This window comes from Acomys minous, assembly GCF_964271855.1.
Source record: "Acomys minous genome assembly, chromosome: 19".
NCBI classification, from domain to species: Eukaryota; Metazoa; Chordata; class Mammalia; order Rodentia; family Muridae; genus Acomys; species Acomys minous.
This window is the reverse complement of record NC_140499.1, coordinates 63,143,360-63,163,377: the sequence shown is the minus strand read 5'-3', so window position 1 is coordinate 63,163,377 and position 20,018 is coordinate 63,143,360. Positions and strand designations below refer to the sequence as shown.

General features: G+C 47.2%; 1 protein-coding gene across 2 annotated transcripts; it reads left to right on the top strand.

Moving 5' to 3' along the window:
* The first annotated feature begins 15,975 nt into the window (after positions 1-15,975).
* LORICRIN (loricrin cornified envelope precursor protein) lies at positions 15,976-18,950 on the top strand. 2 transcript variants are annotated; one of them, XM_084768660.1, is made up of 3 exons: positions 15,976-16,107; positions 17,174-17,740; positions 17,774-18,950. In XM_084768660.1, the coding sequence occupies exons 2-3, from the start codon at positions 17,197-17,199 to the stop codon at positions 18,703-18,705; spliced, it is 1,476 nt and encodes a 491-aa protein (XP_084624786.1). In that variant the 5' UTR covers positions 15,976-16,107; positions 17,174-17,196; the 3' UTR covers positions 18,706-18,950. The 2 variants fall into 2 exon arrangements, with proteins under 2 accessions (XP_084624786.1, XP_084624785.1); XM_084768659.1 differs by having other exon boundaries at positions 17,174-18,950.
* The last annotated feature ends 1,068 nt before the right edge of the window (positions 18,951-20,018 follow it).

Below are 20,018 nucleotides of genomic sequence, written 5' to 3'. Positions count from 1 at the left end.
CTGAATTCAAGAGGCGTGCAGAGCAAAAAAATAAAAATAAATAAAATAAAACAGTGACAATAACTCTGTTCCCAGGGCTACCAGAGAACTTAGAATATATATAAGAATAAAGACTCCAAATATAATGGCTCCCAAGTTGGGTGGACTATCGTATATCACTTGATCCTTTCCAACCACAGAAGTGTGCTCCTAACCTCTGGCTCCTGTGTCCACTCCTTTTGGGTTTATCCAGGATGTTAATTTTATACGTGCACTTGAAAGAAAGAAAAATTGAAGAGAGCAAGAAGGCTCTACCAATATATCCTGCCCATAGTCAACTTGCAACAATAAAGATGATAATGACAGTGACGGCGGTACGTTTAGTTTACCCTGGGTAAACTGTACGCATACCTGCTAGAGCCTGACCACATTAATTGCCACTTCCTACCTGGGAAGGTCACCAAGTAGGAGGTGAGGCTACATTCCAAGAGTGGTGGCAATTCTCCACTGGCCACACCTGTCCCAACATTCTCACAGACACTGAGCCCTGCTAAGAACAGTTTTCCTGTTCTAGAACAAACATCAAAGTAGGTAATTAGGCTCAAGAATCAGAAAGCAAATTGTTGAGAGGAAAGAGGGGCAAAGAAAGAAAGAAAGAAAGAAAGAAAGAAAGAAAGAAAGAAAGAAGAAAGAAAGAAAGAAAGAAAGAAGAAAGAAAGAGTGGGGGGACAGAAGGAGGGAAGACGGAAGGGAGAAAAGCCCTGTCCAGGCATGGAGCAATCACACCAGCCGTGACATCTCTGGAACTTAGAAGCATTTCAGAAATTCATTCTAGCAAAGGCAAGAAATAATTTGGACTCAAACCAGGCTAGCGCCCTCTCTGTCAGCCAAAGGCTCAGCTGAATCACATCCATTGTCTCGCACTTGAATCACTGACATTGGAGATTAGGTAGAGCAGGAGGGACAACTGAAGTCACCCTGTTCTCACACGCCCTTGCTTCCCTGGATTTAACTGAGCTTCTAGATCTACCATTATGCTGAGCAAGACTGTGAACCAAGAGTGACACAAATGTGCCCTGCATATAGCCAACTGGCAACGGCAATGATAATGACAGTGGTGACGGTAGCAATGTCACCACATGCTGGATCTCGAGTACAACTGGGTGACCTGGTCACCAGCACAAGTTCATCTTCCAACGAAATCACATCTTTGTAGGTCCACAAGTGCAAATCTCCTCCTAAAGTAATCACCCAGTCCTAACGTCCTGCTGTCTTCAAAAACCTGGTCGTCAAGCTACCCTGATTTCTCTGCAGTCCACATGCAGAGGACAATACTGTATGACAGAGCCACAATTATCTTCTTCATTTAACCATTAAAGATTAACAGGTCAAGTAGAACTTTGGCTTCTAGGCTCCTCAATTTTCTGAATTCCTCGGAGACTTTTCAGCCTAGAACCCCAAGACCGAAGGACCAACAAAACGAACTTCTAACTCAGAACCTTTGGGGTGTAATCTCTAGACACACTCTCCGCATACACTTGTGTATCTTCAACCCACTATGAGTATCCATCAAGCGAGAAGTAAAACAGGCTGCCAGCAGTTTTGTTAGGAATCTTAAGACTAGAACTATCCAGGCTTTCAGACATGAAATTTACAGTCAATGCTAGAGGAAACTTTGGATCAACTACCTTGATTCACTCACTGGCTCAAATGAGAAAAGTAAGACAGCACAGCACAGTGTAACCTTCAGTTTTCGTACCACTAGCCTAGAATGCATGCTCCTAGGTCAAAACCAGACGTTTGTTTGTTGTGTCTCCCTAAAACAATATATAGCAGCTACACAGTTCTCAGAAACTAGCTACTGACACTGATGTTGATTAGAATTCCATCATGAAAGACATCAGAGTTGCTTTTGTAAAAGAGAGAGAGAGAGAGAGAGAGAGAGAGAGAGAGAGAGAGAGAGAGAGAACGCCTTGGATCCAGGAAAATCTGGCTGCCCAGGCTACTAGCTAAGGCTCAGCTGTTTTTAAAAGTGTAACCTTAACAATCTCTTTACACGCCCCCACTCTTCACTCCTGTCCAAAAACTTTGGGCAGCAGTGCCATGGAGGGTGGTGAGGAGACACATGGAGGACACTGTGCACATAAGGTATGGCACATAGTTTAAACTCCGTGAACGGCCGATGTTACCACTGGCAACAGTAATACTGAATGACACAGAGATCCAGAGGGTCCTAGAAGCCTACAAGTAGAGCATTATGATAGGCAGATTTGGGCCCAGGGGTCCCGCTCAAACTAAGGCACCAGCCAAGGACAATACAGGCGGTAAACCTTAAACCCCTACCCAGATCTAGCCAATGGTCAGAACATTCTCCACAGTAGAGTGGAGAGTGGGATATTACTTTCTCACATACTCTAGTGCCTCACCTTTGACCATGTCCCCTGGAGGGGGAGACCTGGTGGCACTCAGAGGAAGGACAGCAGGTTACCAAGAAGAGACTTGATACCCTATGAGCATATACAGGGGGAGGTAATCCCCCTCAGGAACAGTCATAGGGGAGGGGAATAAGGGGAAAATGGGAGGGAGGGAAGAATGGGAGGATACAAGGGATGGGATAACCATTGAGATGTAACAAGAATAAATTAATAAAGGAGAAAAAAATAGCAGCTAAGGACAGAAATGGCAAGATTAATCAGAATGTTTCGCCGACACAAACACCAGAGAAGACAGACCCACCAGAGACGAAGGCCCTGACCACAGTCCACAGCCCTAGTTGACACCTGACATTTTGCCACATTCTTTTGCCCCTTTTTCACGGCAGCCCTGACCCGCATTCACAGTGTGCCGAGCGAGCGGGGTCTAGAGCCGCCCTGACCTCTCAGGCGATCACCCTCTAACGTAAATGAATTGTCAGTCTTTACTTGGACCACATGGAGCTTTAATCGACACCAAGTCTTTTCCAGTAACTTTACCAAACAGACTCTCGTTAGTGGGCACAACAGCCTCAAGTCATCAGACAAACAAATCTACTTTAGACATAAAGAGAAGGTTCAGAAAACTGAGAAATGCGGTGCCAGCAGGCGAGACACTGACCCAGGTAGGTGTACACCCCAGGTTTCCTGAAACCAAACCCATCACCAAAGTCTCTCCATAAGGCAGGGATCATTTCCAGGAATGAGCTGGAAGCAGAATGGAAGAGTCTGGGGGCACTCCAGGCTACGTCAGAAGCTCCTAGGGACACACTGCCTACGGATGCCTCTGCCCTTGTCCAAGGAGGATGCTCAGAGTCAGCTCCTGAGGCGTGAGCAATCTGCTCCTGGTGGAGAGGTGGGTCTTGTGCACCAGGAGAAGGGAGCCTGCTCTGCACCCCTCCGCCACACTGCACTTCCCAAGAGGCCTCTGAACCCTCCGTGGAAGACAGAAGAGGAAAGCACAGGAAACAGGCCTTCCTGCGGCTGCCTCAAGACCTGTTCATCACCACAGCTGCTGTATATTTAATAGGCTTCTCCAGCTCAACTCACTATTTTCACTTGCTGAGATTACTTTAAAAGACATTCCCGTGGTGCGAATTCCCTTAAGCAATAATATGTATAAAATCATAGACGTGGAATACTTGTCTTAAGGTTCATCAAAAGAGAGATGGAACTATTACAATAAGGAGGGCTTGTGATTCACTCGCAGTGAGCTCGGTCCAGTTCGTGCAACTTCTCAGCATTCCACGAGGAGGGAAAAAAAAAGTGCTAATTAGTGTGAGGCGCAATCAAGTGCCAAGAATAATTTAATCCAGGTACTGACATCACATTTGTGTTGAAAATGAAAGAACAATACTTCAGGAACCAGTGATGACAAATACTTTAAAACTTGTAAAACGATACAATCTCACTTCACCTCTTTGGGAGTCAGCTGCTCTTACGGCCTTTGGCAGTTGCTGGAATGAAGCCACAGAAGGCTAAGGACATAACAGCCTGCCTCAGGAAAGGTTACTATTTTCTCTAGACTGAAAACCTCTTTGTCACAAATCTGAGTAAGATTCATCTTCTGTCCTTCCTACCTTCCTCTTTTCTTTCCTTCTTCTCTTTATTTCTTTCTTATTTTGTCATATACAACCATGTGTCCACAGACTCTGGACTTATTAAAAGCTGCAACTCCATCCTGCTTTCCAGGAGCAGGCATGTTGGGAAAGTCAAAGTTGGAAGAAAACTTAATATTGTCGCATCAAGCCCAACGCCTGATGTCCTAGATACTTGAGATGTAAAATGGTGAACAAGTCCTAGCTCAGCTTCCCAGGGGGCCTCAGTCTAATGACAAAGAGGAATACTGGGCCGCAAGAGGAGGTACTGCCTCAGTGTAACCGCATGTGGCAGGAGCTTTCGTGGGTAAGAGTATTGGAAGGTAAGTAGAAATTATACCCGTGAGAGGAGGAAGGCTATTTTGCAGGTAGAGAGAAAAGCACAGCAAACGAGGAAGGCATTAGGGCCTACATGGGATGGGCGTGGACCCTCAGCATGTATGTAACACATGTGCAGAGTGGGTTTCCACGTGGGACTCCCGACAGCGGGAGCAGGAGCTGTATCTGACTCTGTTCCCTCTCTTTGGATCCCCTTCCCCTAACTGGGCCGCCTCGCCTAGCTACCACAGGAATCCTACTACAACTTGAGACGCCAAGGCGTGTTGGTATCTACAGGAAGCTCCCTTTTTCTGAGCCTTCCCCCCCCCCCCAGGAGAAAGGGAAGACAGGAGGATGGCAAGGAGGGGAGGGGATGAGGGAGGGGAAGCTGCAATCAGGATGTATAATTAATTAATTAATTAATTAATTTAAAACAACCGAAAACCTGACTCAGCAGGAAGGGCAGAGTTGTGTTTGGACAGTGAGGGTTGGGCATAGATCCGGACTTGATTATGAAAGGAGGATACTGAAGAATTCTAGTAGAAAAAAATGGTAATAATTTAGGCAAACCTACTGCTTTGATAGAGGCATAGACAGCTGAGACCAGTGTGGGTAAGTTCTACAACGGCACTGCTAGCAGCAACAGCTGCTGACGAGTGGGACTCGGAAGCACCTGGAGCAGGGAGGCGGCCAGCAGCCTGTCTTCCCAGGGAAAGGGAACTAGTTCTTGAGAAAGAGTGGGATGAGAGGAGAAATACTGGCACCTAAGGGGGGGTGAGGAGTACGTACATACATGACACATGTATCACACGGTGACATATGTATGCATCTCACACAAACATGTCTGTGCATATCTCAAACACAAATGCATGGGGGATGCACAGATGCATTTATATTTGCCACATGCATAGATACGCGCACCCATATATGAATACCTACATGTTTATGTATCACTTGTGTACACAGACACATATGTACGTATTTGCTCACAGAAGCAGTGTTAGAGCCAGACTCAAGTCTGAAGAAAGAGATCAGTTTTCCATTCTCCAGGCTTAGCAAAAATGCCATCTGTTCTAGGGAGATCTCTTCCCTCCTCGGCGTTCCCCAAGGCTCAGCATTTCCCTACCAAACACTCTAACCCATTTCTTTTCCAAATGTACCTGTAGACTGTCTTCTCTCCTCTTGTCCTTCATTGTGTCCTATTACTCACACACCAAAAAAGGTGGCTTCTAACCCCATGTTCTCAGGGGAGTCCTGACCCAGGAGCTTGTACAGAAAAGATGGTATTTAAGGAAACAAGGTAGAATCAACATACAGAGAGAAATCGATTATTCTATGAAGCAAAACAGAGGCTGGGAAACTGAGGCACAAGGTTATGGCCAAGGAAGTTAGGGCAGCCAAGAGGAAAAGCTTTGAGAGGAGAGAGGGCACCCTACACATGACAAGTCTTCCTCAGTGGCCTTATAGCTATACACTGTGTATACAAGGGAAGGCATGCTCTCAGCCCACAGTAGAGCAGGGTGGCAACCAAGACCCGAACAAACTCAACAGAACTTCCAAGGGGCAGACGCTGCAAGGCAGCTGAAGGTCTAAGTGTTAGGATGGGGATCGAGTAATAGAATGGAAAAATAAAACTAATGGCTACAGAGACGACAGAGTGGCATTGGGATATTTGCCTAACAGTGTCGCATGAGAGGTTTTCTCCCAAAGTTGAAGGTTATATGAAAAGGAGCTATAACTTAAGAGAGAAAAGGACAAGATGAAAATATCAAAAGTTAATGCTGACTGCATCTGGATCCTAGAATTCTAGGTAGCTGCTTTTGCTGTGCTGTGCTTTGATGCTGTGTTTGTTGCCGTTGTTAATGGGCCTTGGTTTGCTTGCTCATTTGTGGTCCAGCATAGTGGCCGAGCTGCCACCGCCAGAGGATTCATTCACACCCCCAGAGCACATATACACACAAGTTAATCTTTTCTCTTGGTCCAAAGCAGCATAAGCTAGTGCAGGAAGATGGAAGCAATGCAGACTATCTGCATACCTCTGTTAATCCCACACAACTATGCACACCTTGCTAATCACACTCGTCAGAGGTTATTCCTAACACAGGTCACCTTTACTCACCCATCATTCCTGATATGCCTTCCCAGCTCCCCAACTCTCAACCTGAAGAGTTTTCAGGGAGGCAAAGTTACCAAATTTCTTAAAATTCCTTATCTGAGCTTAAGGGTGGCTGGCACATAGGCAGGACTGAAGTTCCCATGTTTCTTCTCAGAAGTTTGTAGCTTCTTCATTACTTCTGCAGCTTCCCATGCCTCCCCTTCTGTCTGTCCGTCGATAGATGGGTGCTATAGAAAGACGAGGCCAGAGGGACTAGGTCGTAAATGAGTTTGACTGACGTTATGGATGACAAAATTGAAGTCTGGAGGCTAGTGTCTTGTTGAATTTAGAAACTATATCGCCAAGTTTAGAGCACACACACACAGAGAGAGAGGGGGGGGGGGACAGACAGACAGACAGACAGAGACAGAGACAGAGTGAGTGTTCCAAGACCTCAGCAAGGACAGATAATGTTGACATCCTTCAGGCCAGGCCAAAGACAAACAGGGTTCCTGGCTGTACCTCAGGCCTAATCCAAAAAGCTGACAGGACACTGCCTGTAAGTAGGCAGGATCTGATACAGGCAATATTCTGGGGAAAAAAAAAAACAGGAAACAGGAGAAATTAGGTTCTTTGGATTAGATAGAAGGTTGTAGATAAAAAGAGAAAATTGATTGACGTGGTTAATTTATTTAAGCTGGCATAATGGAAAAATAAATCAGACTTTATTTCCTGGGGCCATAAAACTAAATTCTCATCATCTCTTTAGTTATGAAAAAGATGTTTACCAAGTATTTACTCTGAGATCCAGATCTGAGTTGGATGAGACTGTGGAGATTCAGGCAATTGAGTCTCAGTTGAATAATATGGAGCCCAGGAAGGTTCTGACTCCACAGCCCAAAGCACTGGGACTTTGCGTACTAGAGATCCACCAACTAACTTGTCACGGTTCTCAGGCTTATAAACATCAGGGAAGTTTGCCCCAAGGTTATCCACCTGAGCTCCACAGGTTCACCTACTGAAATTAGGACTACAACTTGAAGAATGCTGGAAAAAGTAGAATAATCAGCAGGTCTGAAAACAGCGTTTATTGGTTAAGACAGAGACTGGATCCCCACTCCAGCTGCGAACGCTTAATAAGTTCTGGAAATAGAGAAGTGACAACCAACGCCCACTGCAACAACAGGCGCCTCTTAAAAGCAGCACATGATCATTCCGGAGGGTGACGGAGAAGGAACATGAGTCTGAGGCTAGCCTGGGCTATCAGGAGAGAGCCTGTCTCGAGGAAAATCAAATCAAGATGAAAAGAGCCCTTACTGTGCCTTGCTTTCCAGTGACCTTGAGTGAAGGAGAAATATGAGGGCAGAGATCACCCCAGACAGCATGATGCTAAAAGGCACGGATTAAAACTTTTGGGACAAACAGGGTAAAGTCTGTGGGTTTAAAATGTTCGTTGTTTTGTTTTTTGTTTTTGTTTTTTGGGGGGTTTTTGTTTTGTTTTTTAAAGATCTATTTACCATTATGTATACATTCTGCTTGTACCCCTGCAGGCCAGAAAAGGGCATCAGATCACATTACAGATGGTTGTGAGCCACCATGTGGTTGCTGGGAATTGAACTCAGGACCTCTGGAAGAGCAGTCAGTGCTCCTAACCACTGAGCCATCCCTCCAGCCCTCTGTTCTATTCTTTGTGTCCTATTGATTTCCAGATACATGGATAAGCCACCCAAGGGAATAAAGGCATGGGCTAGTTAAGGACCGAACATTCCTAAGCCACTAACAGCTATCCTGCACCTGAGGAGCCTCCGGCTGTGTTCCGTACCTCAGAACCCAGCTAGACCAGCGCCCCATGCCACTCACCCCTCCTCCCTTCTTGTAAAGTTTATATATGAGCTCAAGATGTGGGCCAGCACCCTCAGGCTACACAACAGCTGCCTTCTTGTAAAAAGCTGGGCTTTGCCATTATGGGATGTTCTTCCAGGACGGAAGTGAGCACGTCCAGGCTAGCAGCTTCCTTCAGATTGTCAGAATGAGCTATGAAACTTGTGCTGTCATTTTAACCATATCTTCGCAGACTGCCAGCTCCAAGAAGAACAGGGGAAAACAAACAAACAAACAAAATGTTTAAAGGGAAAAGTGTTGAGTGGTACACCAGGAATCTAGCTCCGGCCTTGCTGTGTGGTCTGGACGAACAGCTTAACTACAAAGAGTCCTTGACAGCCAGGGCTCCATTACCCAGACAAACAAACAACAAACAAAAGAATGACTTAGCCTGTCTCTGCTTTGGAATTCACCTAGCTCTGTAACTGGGGCATGACTGAGAGACAGATAGCTTCCTGCACCCTGAGTGGCTAAAACTGTCCCAGAAAAGCTGGAAGCATTCATGAATGCATCCTCTGTTCCCGGCCGCCCAGAGATAGTTATTGAAAAGACTGAAAGTGGATTCCTTTTTATGTTCATCTATTCACTATCGTGGTGTGTGTGTTTGTGTGTGTGTGTGTGTGTGTGTGTGTGGCCTCACCTCCATCAGTTTGTGAACTCAGCAAGATACTTCAGTTTTGTCCCCAGGCTTCAGCTTTGTCATCTGTAAATCCTCACTCACTTGCGATGCAATCCCTTTGGTCCCTTCTTTCTATGGCAACCCTCTCTGGACAGAAAGAAGAGGATCATGGGAAGGGGCAGACGTGATAAAGAAGCTAGACAAGACGAGAACAGCAAGCACACATGCAGAAGTCGGAGGAATGGACTTAGATTGCTCGGTAGCTAACACCTCTACCTGCGGAGCCATCCCACAAGACCTGATACTCTCCTTGACACTTTAAAAAGCCGTGGGAATTTGAGCAAATCCAACACCTTCAGAGATACTTCATCATCTTTATAAAAAAAGAAAGAAAGAAAGAAAGAAAGAAAGAAAGAAAGAAAGAAAGAAAGAAAGAAAGAAAAACATATGCCTGAGAGCAGGGGACTGCTGAAGAAAGTCAAACCATGCTCTATTCACAAGCACAACTGGAAGAGACTTGGGGAAGGAAGAGCCTGGACTCTGAGAAGGCTGCAATTTTTGACAAGGGCCCTGATTCTTAGGGCTCAAGATGGAAGCAAGATTATATTACTTGATTTTGGGGAGCTTCGGTCTGTTGTAAGCTTGCAGTAACAGCAACAGACAAGCCTGTGAATATACACCCAGGAGCAGCATCCAGGCCCAGCTGAGCAGTGTAGTTGGATGCACTACACTACTCACTCTCTTGCATCCTTGAGCTCTTGGGGACTTTTAAATGATTTAGCATACTCCTCACTCCTGGCAAAATAATGACCTCCACCAACCCTTCCCCCCCCCCCCCAAAGAAGGCCAAAATGAGCCCATATCCTGATAGACAGGGCACAGGAAACTCAAGATGCAGAGGAAGAGCCTTCCTCCAGGACAGCTGTAACTCAAAAGGCAGGCCAGCCCAACAGATGTGTGTGAGCACGCTATGGTAACTCGCAATAAGTGTGGGACTAATGACTGTATTACGTGCTGCACAGTAGCTGCAGTTCCTCGAGGCTGCAGTAAGGGAAAGTGATGAGGTGTATGGGATGTGTTGAAGGAAGCCTCCAATTCAAATTCTCGCCCTAGGGAGGGAATGCGACCACGGAAACCATCCATCAGACCTCAAAGCCGTTCTCTCCACAAAACACTCGGAGACAACCACCCCTTCACACCACCAGCCAGGGAATCCGAAGAGGGCAAAGAAACCGTAGCCTGAGGAGCGTGCCTGGACCTATTCCTTAACCATGAAAATACAAGAAGCCTCCAAGCCTCTGCTCCGGTGATGCTAAGCTCCCAAGCTCCCAGTCTGCGCACATTTTATTCTTCACCAACCGCTTGTTTTGGTTTGGACTTCAGTTAGAGAAGCAGCCAGAGCTCAGTCATGAGGACACAGCTGTGTAAACCTAGATCCCTGAAAGCAGCGAGAAGAAAGCGTGTAGTAGGCCGAGGCTCCCCAACATCAAGTAATATAATCTTGCCTTCATCCCGAGCCCTAAGAATCTGGGCCCTTGTCAGAGACCGCAGCCTTCTCACACACAGTTCATGTTCTTCCTTCCCAAGGTCTCTTCCAGCTGTGCTTGTGAGAAAAAAAACATGATTTTTGCGTCACTGTACCCGTCCTTGCATTGTCTTTTCTCACTCCCTCTCCCTTGCTAGGAAGAAGTTGCCTGCAGAAGTTGGGAGCTCCTGCAGAGATAAATTAAACCTAGAATCAAAGGGTCTTGAACACTTGTGATTTATAAGCCAGAGGCTGAGATTCCTCCAGAGATCCTTAATCCGGGATTTTAATTGAAATCCTTCACGGCTGGAACTCAGATGTCTCGCTCCTAATTGTCTGAACGTCTCAGGAGTGCTCAATTCCAGTTATGAACTCAGAACCATTTATTTAAGGCTCTATCCCCTTCTACAAATGAAAAGTAGAGATAGGGTTGGGGACCCTATCATGTTGCACAAGTCAGAGGTGCTAGCAAGCATATATTTCATGGTTAGGTGTCCAAAGACTATAAATCTTAAAAATTTGGTAGGCTAAGTCTTACAAAACCCCAAATATGCATGTGTCGTAAGTTTACAAAAGCCTATAATTTCCCAACTAATGTGATACAACGTGGTAATCAGCTTTTTATACAGGTATCTCATAGGAGCACTCTTGGTTCAGGGGATTACACAACAGGCGTCTAGAACATCCACTCCTGCAAGGGCAGCTGTGAGCTACGAACCAGAGAGCTGGTGCAGAGTTCCGCAAAGCCTGGTGACAGAGCAGAAATACTACTGGGAGGTTTCTTGTTTGTTTGTTTTTCCCATTAAATGATATATAAGGTGTCACGAGGAATCGCAGAGTCAGAGTCTCAAATTTTACCTCATAGACAAGAGTAGAATAGTGGCTAGAAAGGGAAGGAAAAATGGCACTGGGTACCAAAATATAGTTAGTAAGAAGAATAAATCCCTGTGTTCTTTGTCACTGCTGGGGGATTACCATTTACAAATTATCTCACTCATGAGTGTAAGTTTATGGACTAGAACATGGCAGACATAATTGGAATCAGCAGGTTATTGAGGGGTGATAGGAAATTAGGAAGGGGTGTGGAGAGGTCTGAAGGAAACTGGAAGGGGAAAGGAGTTTGGTATGACCAAAATATATTGAATATATGCATTAAATTCTCAGAGAATACATTTTAAAATAAATAATAATAATATATATTATTATGTTTCTTTTTAAAACATATATATTTATATTATTATACATGAATAAAATAATCTACATACAGCAGGAGGAACCACGAGACAATCAGGAGTTATATAAATGTTACATTCATAGTGATTTGGCTATTTGTATTTGGCAAACTTTGAAGTAAACATCTTTCCTACCTTTTTGGGTCTAAATTTCTGAATGAATCTATCATATCTCCTTTCTATTAATTTAAAACATCTCTCTTGATCTAAAAACATCTTAACTCCTAACCAACTAAGCTTAATTGTAAGACTAAACTATTTGGTCTTCAACTTCACCAGAAACTTAAGAAAGAACGAAACTTAATTACCTGAGTGAACCGGAAGTGCACGTTAGCAGCTTCCAAAAATGAAGAAACAACTGAGCCAATTTACTGCCTGAACAGTCACCCAACACTCTCTATAACGTTGGAGCATCATCTTCAGCCTTCTAGCCCAATATATCTGACAGACATATTTGTGAGGCAGGAACTATTGAGAACTTGTCTTGGCAGAGTTCTGCCGTCAACTCTGCCTGCCAATAAGATTTTTTGAGACAGTCGTATTGTGTATCTCTGGCTGGCCTGGAACTTACCATGCAAATCAGTTTGGTCTCAAACTCACAGGCATACATCTACCTCTGCTTCAGCTATTTTGGGATTAAGGGCATACTCCACTACACTCAGCTTAATAAATAAATATTTAAAGAGAGAGTATTGGGACATGAGTAGATTTTTAAAAATTATTCCTTTGGTCTAGTTTTATTCAGTTACCATTAGAAACCATCTTATTTGGAGGAATCGTTGATTATGGTATATCAAGTACGGAGCCCATTATAGTCCAATCCAATCTGTTTCCACTAAGGTCTGTGACACTGACAACAGAAGGTGTTATGATGAGTGCCTCAGCGGTGACACCACTTGACACGTGGCTGGTCCTAACTAAGATGTGCCGTCAGCATAAAATACATTGGTTTCTAAGACTAAGTGTGAAAAAAATGCAAAGTGTCTCAGTAATATTTTTGTATTTGTTGATGTTATGCTGTCAACATTTCAACAGAGTGGAGTAAATAAAGCACACCAAAACTCAAAAAAAAAAAAAATCATCCCACTGGACCACACACAAAAAGAAGATGTGAAAACAGGAGGCAAATTTGAAAATGAGACCCAGTGGAAGAAGAAAGGAAAGGAGAGGGGAATGAATGTGCAAATGACTAAAATTCATTGTGAATCCATAAAAAACATATCAATCAAGTGTCAATTAAAACTAAATTCATTGTGAGCTACCCACTATAATCCATAAGAATATACCAATCTGGTATCAAACTAAACTTAATTTTTAGGCATTTTGAATTGCTAGTTATTTTGGAGTTGGATGCGCTTGAGCCTTCCAAGATTTAGAAGCCCATCTAGAAATATTTTGACCCTCAACCCTCTGGGACTGTAGAAAAGACTGAAACTACACACCCCTAGCTCTCACCCTGTGCAAAAGCCAGCTCAAAATCCAACTAAACCCTGGAACAACTTTGAAACAACTAAGTAGAAACATTTCAAGATGGAACACAACATAACTCTCTGACAAAGACTCCAGAAAAAAAGAAAATTAACAAATGTGATTGCAAGAAATAATTACAGGAAAAGAAATTTACAAATGCGACTGCAAGAAGTTTAAAAGGTTTTACAGTACAGAGGAAACAGTGTCAGCTTGCAGACCCGGGAAGGGAAGAGACTTCACCAGTTACTTACCCAAGGAACAGCTAAGATGTGGAATATGTGAAGAATTTTAAGATATGACCATTAAAAAAGAACAGATAATGTAATCAGCAAATGGGAAAAATGAACAAAACAGATACTTTTAAACAACCAAAGGTTCAACATTTTGGCCACTGTGGCAAGCTAATGCTGCATGGAGATTGCAGGTCACTCCAGTCAGAATGATACTTAACAAGAAGGAAGGACACAAACAAAACTGTAAGAATTTGAAGGGGGTTGAGAAAACTAATAATGCTAACAAGAATGTAAATAAGTCCAGCCAATATAGAAATTAATGTGGAGACTCCTCAGAATACAGAAAGTCCAACTTGCATATGACTCAGCTACAGCACTTGTGCGTATACACCCAACAGAATCAAGTCGGCCCACTCCAGTGTTGCCTGTGTCCCTGTGTTTATTGCTTCACGCAGCCAAATTATAGAACCTGCACAGGTGTTGGTTAGATAAGAAAATGTGGAATTTTATTCAGCAAAAAGGAGAATAAAATGTATCAGTTTCAGGAAAATGGAAACAAGAGATCATTGAGTTAATCAAAATAAACTTGTCTCACAGAGATAAATATCTTACGTCTCTGACATCTGGAATCTATGGAAGTAAAAAAAAAAAAAAGAACATGAAAGTAAATGGGGGGGTCTATACGAGATATGAAATAAAAAGGATGGGAAAAAGGCAAGAAAGGATGGTAGTGGGAGCTAATATGATCAAATTACATTATATGTATGTATAGAAATATAATAAAACTGCTAACTTTGTATAAATACATAGTTCATTTTAATAAAATTAAAACAGTAATTATGCAGGTACGAAATTTTCATTCTAACACATAAAAATATAAAAGCACCTTTCAGCTCGGATCATCATCACTTTTTATAATAAATAATACTTAAAAACAAAAGTGGAAGTGTGTGAGTTTTGAATTACAGACTTCTGTTCCCCAAAAAAACGCCCCACTGACCTCATGCTAACTTGGACTTTCCTACAGACTGGTAAGCACATGGCAATGGGCCAATGTGGTCCACAGATCAGTGCTAGGAGCCGCGGTTCAAACGTGTTCCCACGTAGCCTGACTAAACAAAATGCCTCCTTTTCATACCTATGGAAATCACAAGAGTCAAAAGAAGGTGTTGTTTTCCTCCAAAGCCACCATGGGGCCTCAGCTTCAAGCTGAGAAAGCTGCCCTCTCCACCAGATCCTGGCTGCACTATCCTCCAAGCACAGGAACACCCAGCATCCTCCTCGGCTCACCTGAGTTCACACTGTCCAAACTGAAACGAGTGCCACAAGTTTCTGAAAGCTGAAGTCTAATCGGGATGGTTAGGTTCATTAGTGCTCCCCCATAATTAAGTCAATTTCTGATTAGAATTGTTATTTCAACACAGCTGGGTGGAACACAGTTCAACTGTGGTATCTTAATAGCAGCAACTGGGTTCCAGTGATGAAAGAGGGGGAAGCACCATGTTCTTCATACAGAGAGGGGCTGCTCTTGGCTCCAGGGTCATCGGGGGGCATTTTTGAGTTGATCTTATAGGAGAACAGTTCACCTGGCTTCACACTTCTTGCCAGAAGTGTCTAAGGGAAGGCTTATTTGGAATTAAGAACGTGCTGTCATGTGAGAAAACGGCCAAAGATGTCAGCATCACACAATATACAACACATGCAAACTTCATAGCTCTTCCTTCATGTTCCTGTGAGGTAAACTCGTCTGTGGTGGAACCACCTGAACTACTGTGACTTTGTTTGCTCCTGGTGGCATTTACTGACAGATAGCAAACAAAGGAAAGACCTAAACCCAACCACCAACCTCAAGTCCATTCAGTTCTGTGGTTGCCCCCTCAAGAGTTCACCATGTGTCACCACAAGACATCGGAGACAAAGGTTCATGGCGGAAAAGACCCCATGGCCTGTCTTTCTAGTTCTCACCTGTGGCAAGTAAAATCAACAGTCAGTATTGATCAAAACACCTGCGATCACCAGGAACAACGCAAAGTGACCTAGGGTCATGTTAAGTGACAGCGTTGTCCGTGGTATACCACCCAGGACTGGAACCTGGGGACTCGTGATCCCTTAAGACCAATAAACAGGACAGAAAACACCCCTACAAAGCGTTCGTGAAACCGAAGTGGAGGAATTGCGGCAAAAAGAGAGGTGGATTGCTATGAGGATTTTCCAACGTAATGAGCTCAGAATCAAACAGCAGAATCCCAACGCTCCAGCTCCGCGGACTTAGATCTCCAGGCTTCCTTGAGCTGCTTCGTGAGGCTAGAACTGGATCCTCCAGCGTAGTCCTCTGGCTGTGGCACGCGGCCCATATCAGAAGTCTTGAAAACAATTTCTGCCATCCGCTCTGCCGGCCATCTCTAATGACCAACCTGCTCACGGTTACATCAGAGAAGTGGCCAGTCATACACAAACTGCCTATCCCAAGAATTTGAAATCTTCATGAATGGGTCAATCCTTCACCTGCAATCACAGGGAGGTGGGGCCAAGAGTTACCAGTCACGTAACTGGGGCCAGACCAGGAGGTACCTGATCAATACATGAGTCAGAGCAGGTAGAGAGTATAAAAACCTCTGCAGCTCCGAGGTCTCTCACATCGCCATCATCTCCTTCCCTCACTCACCTACCTCCCCTGGTGCTTCTGGTAAGTGTGGGCTCTCCGGGCACTCCAGCCTCTCCATGCCGCCCTGACTCGGCTTGCAGAGAGGCTAAGGAACAGGGCCCTCTCCTCTTTGGAAGCTGCTGCATTCAACTGAGAAGGGATTTTAGGAAAGCCCTAGGAGAATGATAAAGCGATCGCTGGTCTTCTGACCAGAATGCTTACTCTACCAAAGTCGGACCATCGCCTACCTCCCTGGCTTCCCAGGGGCTGAGGGCTAGAACACAGAAGGACTCTGCAGTGGCTGCCCAAGCTAGCCTGCCATGGGCTGGACGAACCTTGTAAACCTGTCAAGAGAGAATAAAGCTACTGGGGGTTGGGGAGGATAGAGGGGGGATAAGTCATAGAACAGTGCTGATGGGGGGTATCTGAGGAGCCACAAAACCCAAGCCCTGTTTTATAAGGGCAGATGCTATGGCAGATAAATGACTTGTGAGATGCTGAGCTACAATTTCCTGCTAGCTGCAGTTCTCTACCAAGCTTAGACTTTTGCATAGCCTTAAAAAAAAAATCTGCTGTCTTCTAGTCATTCCCTGTTTGCAGACTGAGCCACAGTAGAACTTCCTCGTCTAATTAATTGGCCCTTGGAAGGTATCCTCACTCAGTAGGACAGAGCAAGAGGTTAAAACTAAGGACTTTCTGCAGTCCTACGGTCTGCTGATGTGCGAACAAATCTTTCTTTATTGTGCTGGGAATGGGCAAAGCCCAGGTGGAGATGTATTGCAACTTTCTACTGATCTTAAAGAATCAGGGTTGGGGCTTGGGAGCATCCTAAGAGATGGAGTGTTCCTTAATGGAAGATAAGCAGGTGGGAATGTGGGGTGCTCTGCCTTCCAAATCACACAGCATAAGTCAGGCAAAGCTGAGCAAGGAGGGAGGAACTACTAACGCGGCTGTCTAAGACAGATCCTGCCCCTGAACCAAGTCCAGAATCCTGGTCCATGGTCCTCAAGATGCTGGGAGTCAGAAGGATGTTGCCATGGATGTAGCTCCCTCCTTCACAGCGTCTTCTTGCTGCTGGTCCAATGATGCTCTTGTGCTCGTCTTTCAGGGTTCCCCTTCTCCTTAAACAAGATGTCTCACCAGAAAAAGCAGCCCACTCCCTGTCCTCCCGTGGGTTGTGGAAAGACCTCTGGTGGAGGAGGAGGCGGCGGCGGCGGTGGCGGCGGTGGTGGTGGTGGCGGCGGCTGTGGCTACTATAGCGGTGGGGGCGGTGGCTCCAGCTGCGGAGGTGGCTCCTCTGGCGGAGGCTCCAGCTGCGGAGGCGGAGGCGGTGGCTCCTACGGAGGCGGTTCCAGCTGCGGAGGCGGCGGCTCCGGTGGGGGCGTCAAGTACTCCGGTGGCGGCGGCGGCTACTCCGGGGGCGGCGGTGGCTCCAGCTGCGGAGGCGGCTACTCCGGGGGTGGCAGCAGCGGCTCCAGCTGCGGCGGCGGCTACTCCGGCGGGGGCGGGGGCTCCAGCTGCGGCGGCGGCTACTCCGGCGGGGGCGGCGGCTCCAGCTGCGGAGGCGGCGGCGGCTCCGGTGGAGGAGTCAAGTACTCCGGTGGCGGCGGCGGAGGCGGCTCCAGCTGCGGAGGCGGCGGCTACTCCGGCGGGGGCGGCGGCTCCAGTTGCGGAGGCGGCTACTCCGGCGGGGGCTCCAGTTGCGGAGGCGGATCCGGAGGCGGTGGCTCCTACTGCGGAGGAGGCTCCTCTGGAGGCGGCAGCTCCGGTAGCTGTGGCGGCGGTTCCGGAGGGGGCAAGTACTCCGGCGGCGGCGGCGGCTCCAGTTGTGGCGGCGGCTACTCCGGCGGCGGCGGCTCCAGCTGTGGCGGCGGCTACTCCGGCGGCGGCGGCGGCGGCGGCTCCAGCTGCGGCGGCGGCGGCGGCTACTCCGGTGGCGGTGGCAGCAGCTGCGGAGGTGGCTCCTCCAGTGGCGGCGGCGGCGGGGGCTCCTCGGGGTCGGCGCAACAGTACCAGTGCCAGAGTTACGGAGGCGGTTCTAGCGGCGGCGGTTACTCCGGGGGCGGGGGCTCCAGCTGCGGAGGTGGCTCCTCCGGCGGCGGCGGCGGCTCCGGCTGCGGCGGCGGCTACTCCGGGGGCGGAGGCTCCAGCTGCGGCGGTGGCTCCTCTGGTGGCGGCTCCAGCTGCGGCGGCGGCAGCTATTCCGGTGGCGGCAGCGGCGGCGGCAGCTGCGGCGGCGGCTCCTCTGGTGGCAGCGGGGGCTACTACTCGTCACAGCAGACCTCCCAGAGCTCCTGCGCCCCGCAGCAGAGCTACGGAGGGGGCTCTTCAGGCGGAGGTGGTAGCTGCGGAGGGGGCTCTTCCGGCGGCGGCTGCTACTCCAGCGGCGGCAGCGGCGGAGGCAGCGGCGGCTGCGGTGGAGGCTACTCCGGGGGCGGCGGCGGTAGCTGTGGCGGCGGCTCTTCCGGGGGCGGCGGCTGCGGAGGCGGCTACTCCGGAGGCGGAGGCGGAGGCGGCTCTAGCTGCGGCGGCGGCTCCTCCGGGGGCAGCTCCTCTGGGGGCGGCTCTGGAGGTGGCAAGGGTGTCCCTGTCTGCCACCAGACCCAGCAGAAGCAGGCACCTTCCTGGCCGTGCAAATAAGATCCCCGGGTTGCCACGGAGACAAAGGTGTTGGAGGTGTTCTCCGTCGGCGCCCATGGGCTTCGCTTTCTCATGAGATTGCCGGAGGTTTCCAAACCCTTCGCACTTTAAAACCCGCCCTCTAGGAGAAGCCATCGCGTCACTCAAGATGCATCTTGTTCTGCAGATTTTTTGACTTGGTTTCTGAATGACTACCTCCCCAATTCCATTGCCTCCTCAGTCAATAAAATTGCAATTCATGAGAATCTCTGAGTCTCCAGTAGTCTCTGTAGCCTGTAAATCTACTCCATTCTGCTTCGTTCCGTTCTTCTATCCACACTTAAATTCACTCAACAAGTACTCTATGTAAAGGGGGGTGGGGGAGGGATGGAGGTGGGTAGATGGAACGGCTGGCAGAGATGACCAAGGATGTGAACAGTCTGGTTTGTGGCTCAAAATCACAAGACAGTCCCGAAACACAAAGCTCTTCACTTGTACATCCATTCCACATCCCTGAAGTTGGGCGGTCGCCTTAAGGCAGTCTGTCCAGGCAATTTCTGGCAGTGCAAGGGCTTACTCTGCAAGTTCTGGAAGCAGAGTGCCTGTAATGCTAGCAAGCCACCAGGACTACAGAAGAGGGGCGGGGGAGTAACAACTTCTTTAAAACTGTCCTCTCCCGCCATCCCTTTAGCTCTTCTGCCCCTCCTCAATCCTTTTTGCTGAAAAGAACCTTCTCAGATTTTTAGCTGAACTAGCTAGCAGAGGTCCAAGTCCGCTTACATGTTCTGACCAGAGAAGAAAGAGCCAACCCGTGAACAAGAAACCCCCCACCCCCAACCTCCAACCCCCGCCATGTAATCTTCCTGCTCACTGTAACTCTCTCCTTTTCTTTCTCCTTGAGTCCTTACTCGTGACCCATGGTATACAGAGCCTTGAGGCAACTAATAAATAAATCTTCTGTATCTTCTCAAGACTGCCAGTCCTTGGCTAAACCTGCCTCCTTCCTACCAATGCAGCTTTCCCGAATATTGATACTGAAACAGGGGGAAGCCTGGCTTTGTTACTCTTAGCAAAATACTACATCATATTCTCAAGAGCCTCTACAGTGTGTTAAGCACTCAACCGGCGATCTACAGGGGCAGAAGGCAGCCCTCTTGAAGGACTCATCAAACTTGAGAAGGTACATCATAAGTATGTGAGATGCTCATCACGAGTACCACAGAGGGCACTAGAAATAAGGGGAGCCTCCCGAATAGCAAGCAAAAAGGTAGAGCTGTTCTCTCTCTCTCTCTCTCTCTCTCTCTCTCTCTCTCTCTCTCTCTCTCTCTCTCTCT